The 6610-nt window shown below is 59.5% G+C and overlaps 1 protein-coding gene across 1 annotated transcript in view; it reads left to right on the forward strand.

Annotated features, from left to right (window-relative positions):
- The window catches only part of ALS2CL (ALS2 C-terminal like), a 20353-nt gene that overhangs the window by 1208 nt on the left and 12535 nt on the right, over positions 1-6610 (forward strand). The window contains exons 2-10 of the mRNA XM_010862380.1: positions 1086-1210; positions 1960-2158; positions 2488-2553; positions 3009-3174; positions 3675-3806; positions 4505-4624; positions 5501-5559; positions 5702-5768; positions 6216-6412. Coding sequence (XP_010860682.1) covers positions 1086-1210; positions 1960-2158; positions 2488-2553; positions 3009-3174; positions 3675-3806; positions 4505-4624; positions 5501-5559; positions 5702-5768; positions 6216-6412 — 1131 coding nt within the window. The remainder of the gene's footprint in view (positions 1-1085; positions 1211-1959; positions 2159-2487; positions 2554-3008; positions 3175-3674; positions 3807-4504; positions 4625-5500; positions 5560-5701; positions 5769-6215; positions 6413-6610) is intronic.

Raw genomic sequence — 6610 nt, forward strand, 5'->3', positions numbered from 1 at the left:
CTGGGGTTAAAAGAGTATTTAATTTTCAATCCTAAGATGTATAGTCATGAAATCTGGGCAGATGACCTCGTTTACCAGGTCTGGTAGGAGAGGGCTGTGTCTGATTGGAGGCTGCAGCCTGGCTATGGCGGTGGGTTTGAACCTAGGCCCTTTGCTTCCTCTCTCTCCAGTCAGGAGGCTCCTTTCTCAGGTGATCCTGCCTTCTTGGTGGGTCCCTCTCTCCAGAGCAGGAGGTACAAAGACCTGCTCATCCCCAAAGCCCCCACATGTGGAGTAGGACCTGTCCTGCAGGGTCAGCCAGGTGGGGAGCATGGAGGGGCTGGCTCCTGCCCACACTGATCTCACCCTCTCACTGCTTGGCATCTTCTCGTCTGCAGCTGTCACCAAGTCCGTGTCCCCAAGTCTGACTTTGAATATCACCAGTCCCGGACTCTGAGCCCCTCCATGGCTCCTCCGTCAGCCACTTAGGCAGCTCTTGGTGGGCCCCCTGCCAAGCCTGGGTCTTCATGCTATTGAGCCTTTGCGCTCTTGGTTCCCTCACCTGCATGCCTTGTCCTCTCTGCCTCTTTTATTTCCTGTTCATCCTTCATGCTCCAGCAGGCAGTCCCCTACTTCCCCCAGACCTCTTCTTGTTTATAAGGCAAGACAGGGGGTCCTGAGTCATGACCTTGAGAAAAAGGCTGTGCCCTTCTGACAATATCCTTGTTTCCAGAGACTCTGTGGAGAGGGGGCTAGGTCAGATCACTACTAGATGTTACTCTGAGCCCTTGGGAGCCATGGTGGGTGTTTGAGCAGGGGAATGAACAAGCCAGAGGGCTTAAGGAACATCTGCCTTTTGGGTAAAAATAGATGTTTCTTTAGGCAATTCTGAGCCCTCTCTACTACTCCTTCAGGCTCCCCTCAACTGGGTCCAAGTAGAGCGTAAATAGGAGTCACTGGTCTGTTTAGAACTCCCCTTTGGGGTGACCTGGGCTCCCTGCTCAGTTCTGAGGTGGGGTGGTCTTGGGCCTTGCTTTTGGGCATCTGGCCTGAGATGAGCACTGACCATGCTCCCACAGCTGCTCTAATCTGTGCTCTGTCCACAGGCCTGAGTCTGGCACCCTGGCCATGTGCAGCCCAGAGGAGGCGGCCCTGCTGCGGCTGGAGGAGGTTTTCTCAGCCACCCTTGCCCGCATCAACAGCCTTGTCTTCCAGCCCCTTCTTGAGGCTGGTGAGTTGAGGCTCTCCAGTGAAAAAGGTGGGGGCCACAGGAACCATCCTCCTAGGGACAGGAGTCCTCCCTGGTTGGATCTTCTAACCCTAACCCTAACCCTAACCCTAACTGCAGATGGGAGCGGTGGCATTTGAAGTGGATGGCTTTCGATGAGTCCAGGGTTCTCACGCCCAACTGTTGGCTGCTTCCTTCTCAAAGGGGCCCCGGGGAGCTAGGCTCTGAACCCCATTCTAACCTAGGTCTGCTGTGCATGGAGACAAAATTCCATCTCTCCCAGGGCACAGGTCTGGATTCTCTGCCCAAATTCTCATCTGGCTGTCACCCAGGGCGTGACTGGAAGGCAGGATGCCCAGTCTGTGAAGTGACCTTAGGCAGGTGCCTTCATCTCAGGAGCTCTGTCGGCGTGTCTGTAAATGGCAGGGGATCGCTGCACATTCTGGACCTGAGGAAGTCCTGAAACTCGGGGAATGTGTGTACTCAGTGGCCGTAGGTCATCAGTGCTGCCCCTATGTAATGAGGAGGTGGAAATGTGCCCCTGTTTAATCCAAAAGGGTGCCACCCACTACTGCAGCCTGCCCGTCCCTTGCTGAGCTCCAGGGGGCACGTGGGCTTCCAGTCCTGTCCCAAGGACCTCCAGGGCTCGTGGGGCTACTGCCCCGCGGGTGACCAGCCAGGGCCTGTGTGTGCTCCCTGGACGGTGGAGCGGCCCTGTGTCCCCTCACGGGGTGCTTGTGCTCCTGCCCCAGGTCCAGAGGCCTCAGACCCCTGGGGCCGAGAGTGCCTGCAGCTCCTGCAGCAGCTGCACAGCAGCTCCCAGCAGCTGTGGGACGTGACAGAGGAAAGCCTGCACTCGCTTCGGGAGAGGCTGCGCCGCCCCGAAGCTGTCGGCCTGGAGTCCCTGCTGCTGCTGCAGAGCGCAGACCGTGTCCTGCAGGTCCACCTGGAGTAAGATAGCCCCGGTGGGCTGGGGGCTGGCGCTGGGACTCACCTGGCTCAGGGCTTCGGCAAAGATTTGCACTCGGCCCTGGGGTTGGGTGTTAGCCTGGGGGCAGGCTCAGGCACCCCAGATCTGAGCCTGGTGACCTCCCAGGGAAGAAAGACTGAGTTAGAATTGTCCGGTTGAGTCAGTGAGGACTCAAGATCAGCAGTGCCCAGAGCCAGGCCCTCAGGGCTGTAGCCACTCAGCGGGTAGGATCTAGGAACCCCAGAAGGGCAGGCCCTTGAGTCTGGACCTGAGGGTGGGGCCTGCAGGGTATCCCTGGTGCTACCTACAGGTACATCGAGTCCTACACATGCTGCGTGGCAGTGCAAGCCTTTCAGAAGGCAGTGAAGAGGAGGAGGTGAGCACAGGGCACCGCGGTGGGCCTCTGAGAGGGGCGTGTCTGGGAGAGAGGACGTGGGGAAGCCACGACCCCAGAGCAGTGAGTGTCACAGCCCGGGATTCATCCTGAGCGCTCCTGGCTCTGGCAACCCCACGCTGATCCACACCCCGGAAGAGGGGCAGGGAAGCCTCGGGAGGCTGTGAGCAGAAACCAGAGACACCAACTAGCAGGAGTGACCCTGGGGCAGGGGAGCATTCCTGATTCCTACTCAGGGAGGGCTGCTGTAATCAGTGATCCCTTCAGTCTCTGAGATGCTCCTCCCAAACCTCAGCCACTGTTCTCATGGGAGAGAGCTTTGGGGTCTGGGATTGGTCCTGGGATCTGAGGGATTAGCCAGGGCAAGGAGGCAATGGTGGTGGGTGCGGGAACAGAGGAGGGGAGAGTGACGGGGCGCTGGCCCTCCCTCCACTCAGTGAGTACTGGCGGGGCCAGCGGAAGGTGCTGCGGCAAGTCCTGTCTGGCCTGAGCTCCGAGGGCTCGGTGGGCACGGCCCTGCTCCAGGCCCTCCGCCAGCCACTCGCCCATCACGTGCAGCAGTATGTGCTCCTCCTGCTGAGCCTCGGGGACACCGTCGGGGAGGTAGGTAGCAGGGGTGCGGGGGGCAGGGGGCCAGGGCGGTACCAATGCTTACCAGACCTGCCTCTGTGAGGAAGCTGATGGACGGGAGAAATGGGCCTCTGGCTCAGGGAACCCCTTACGTCAGGAACCCCTTGTTTGAAAAGGATCTGGCCTGCCTTGGGGACATCATCTTGTTCTGGGGGTTTGAAGGGCCATGTCCTTGCCCTGGGGTATCTGAGTTACATGGGCCTTCCCTGGCGGAGCCAGTGGAGACCCAGAGAGCAGATGTAGACTCGTGTGCTGGGTGTGAGGACACATGGCCCAGGCCCAGGTGGGGCATCATCAGATGGTCCTGAATCCCCCGGAGGCATCCTTCTGCTGACCTCTCCTCAGAGGAAGAGCCAGCAGGGAGAAAAGAACAAACTCCTGACCAGCTGGGCCAGGGCAGGGCTGGGGCAGTCATCCCAGAGTGGGGGAAGGTTCTGACGAGCCCCCGCCCCGGTGGCTCTGTCCCCCCACAGTGTCACCCCACCCGGGAGCTGGTGATACACGCCGCCAGCCTCTTTGGGGACTTGCAGTCCTTCATGAGGCAGGAGCTGGACCAGGCCACGGCCACGCAGGCCCTCTGGCCCACTCTGAGTAGCCGGCTGAGGGTGAGTTCCACGCCTGAAGGGTGCTCTGAGAAGACCCTCCCATCCAGTGGGGGCCCCCTGGGTGGCTCGAGCTGCCTGCTGCATTCTCCATGCTTCAGTTTCCCCACCCAAATGGGGCAGTGGCTAAAGCAAGTGTCTGTGACACTTCTCTGTCCAGCCATCTTCACGCATTTGTTGAGTACCTCCTGGGCTGGGATGTGAGCTGCTGGCTCTGGAAGAGCGGTCACAGAACCGACCCTCTCTCCTGGGATGTCACTGAATGATTGCACCCTCGAGCCACTGCCTACACTGCCCCTACAGGGGGAAAATCCCCTGTGTTCTGATGAGGCATGACAGGCTTGGGGCCCAGAGCGGAGAATTAGGAGGACAAATGAAGGGGATAAGAATTGCCAGAGAGAGGCAGGGATTGTAGAAGCCTGGGTGAGAGTTGATGGGGGCTTGGTCGTGGCCATGGCCTGAGATGGGGTGGAGGAGGACAAAGCAGGGCTTCAGGAGAAGTTGTGACGTCTTGCTGGGAGTAGCCAGGAATGAAGCACCACCAGCTCAGAGCCCCAGTGCCCGTCACTGACCTGGGGGCCTCCAGGAGACGCTCAGAGTGTGGGTGGAGGTGCCTGGGGCCGAGGCAGGCAGTGGGGTGACTGGTGCAGTGTCAAGAACGGGGGTCCCTGAGCTCTGCAGTTCCCTCCTTGCCTCACCAGGATGTACTCTGCACCCCCGCTCGCCGACTCTTGCAAGACAGCCAGGACGTCCCCGTGACAGTCACCCCACTGCGGGCAGAGCGCGTGCTGCTCTTTGATGATGCCCTCGTCCTGCTGCAGGTGGGCTGGGGCTGGCCAGAGGTCTTGGGAATGGTTGAGAAAAGGAGGAAAGAGACAAGTGGCTGGGGGAGATGAGGGGGCTGAGGCATGGAAAGGGTGCTACTTGCCTATCCAAACCTATGTCTCCTGAAGCCTGGTTTGGGGGTTTTGATGCAGTTTGAGTTTTCCTCCACCCCCGACTGCCCCCTCTGTGCTCCAGGTACACTGACAAGACACTCACTAAAAGGTGCCGAGCCCTTTCTCACCTCTGAATCTGGGCACGTCCTGTTGTCTTTGTGGGACCCTCTCTTGTCCTTGCCCATGTCTGGCATGTTCCTCCTCCCCTTCAGGCCTGGGCCTGGGGCCACTTCCTCCTGTGGCTATTGCTAGACGGGAGAGGTCACTACACAAGATGTTCCAGAGGAAGGGAGGTTTGGTCTGGCTCTCAGAGCAGGGATGACATTCCAGGTAGAAGGAGCAGCACAGGGAAGGTTCAGGCTGAGGAGAGTTTGTAGCAAGTGGAGAAAGGAGGGGGCACATGACCTGGGGCTGTTCTGTGTGGTCTCAGGTGTCAGGCTCGGCCGTAGGAACTTCAGGGAGGTTTCCAGAAGGGGCTCACAAGGTCCAAGCTGCATTTCCGGAAGACCACTCTGGTGGCCCTGATGGAGGAGGACGTGGGGGATTGTGGGAGACTGATCCTGGGTCTTGGGTGGGAAGGGAGGTGGAGGGGCTGCCCTGGAGATGGGAACAGGCAGGGGTGGTGGGGGACTCAGCGCTGGGCATGCTGAACCGAGCAACCTGGGGACACCCAGGGGCGTGCTGAGCTGGTGCTTGGGAGCAAGGCCAAACCAGAGAATAGGTGAGCATCTTGCCCACCTATGCCCCATCTTCTTTCAGGGCCACAACATCCACACCTTTGATCTGAAGCTGGTGTGGGTAGAACCTGGGCAGGACAGGTGAGCGCCCCTCTCCAGTGACACCTCAGGCCTTCCCTCCCTCTACCCCATGAAACCTGCCCACCCCAGGCTCTGACTTGGACCCGCCCGCAGCTCCCTTCTGAATGGAACTGGGGCCGACTCATCACCTCCATCTGTCTAGGTGCACGTTTCACCTCCTCACACCCGAGGAAGAGTTCTCCTTTTGTTCCAAGGACCCGCAGGGCCTGGTGAGTGTGGGTGGACTGTGAACTCGGGGACGAGGATTGGGGGAGGAAGGGAAGGCGACAGGAGGGTAAGGGGAGGGCATAAGGATACTGCCCTGGAGGCTCCTTGGGAATGTCAAGCCTCTGGAGCCATGGCCAGAGTGAATCAGGCGTCTGCCTGGACGCAGGCATAAGACTGCCATAGAGAGCAGGTATTTTTCTCTGTGAAGCCAGTGTTGAGGCCTGCTTGATGGTTTTGTTTGGCCGCTCTGGGAAGGCCCCAAACTGCAAGTCAGTATCTCAGATCTGGATGAGGCCCTAGGGAGCAGTGTGGAACTGTTGGAGCTTCCCCCAGGTGACAGAGTGGGGTGTTGGGGGGGTGGTGGTACCTAGAGCCACCCCAGGAGGCTTCCTGGAGGGGCTGCCTCCAGCAGCAGTGACCTGTCCTGTGTTTCCCCTGTCCTCCCCCAGGTGGTCTGGCAATGGAAGGTTACCCAGGCTGTATGCCAGGCCTTGCGTGGGAAGAAGGACTTCCCGGTGCTGGGAGCGGGCCTGGAGCCTTCTGAACCCCCCACCTGCCGCTGTGGAGCATACACCTTCCGTGCAGAGGGCCGCTTCTGCCAGGCCACCTACGAGGGCGAGTGGTACTGGGGCAGGCCCCATGGCAAGTGAGTGACCGAGGCTCTGGGCCAAGCAAGGCAGGGGTCCTCCTGGGAGTCTGGGGAGCACATAGGACCAGATGGACCTTATTGCCTCAGGCATGAACCAGAGGCTGTTACCCTCTCTGGTCAATTCTGTCAATTTTTAAGTCCTCCTGAACAGCACTGGCCCATAATAGGTTTGTGCCAAATAGTCTTGATGTCGGC

This window comes from Bison bison, unplaced genomic scaffold (genome assembly GCF_000754665.1).
Source record: "Bison bison bison isolate TAMUID 2011002044 unplaced genomic scaffold, Bison_UMD1.0 scf7180017864482, whole genome shotgun sequence".
In the NCBI taxonomy this organism is placed as follows: Eukaryota; Metazoa; Chordata; class Mammalia; order Artiodactyla; family Bovidae; genus Bison; species Bison bison.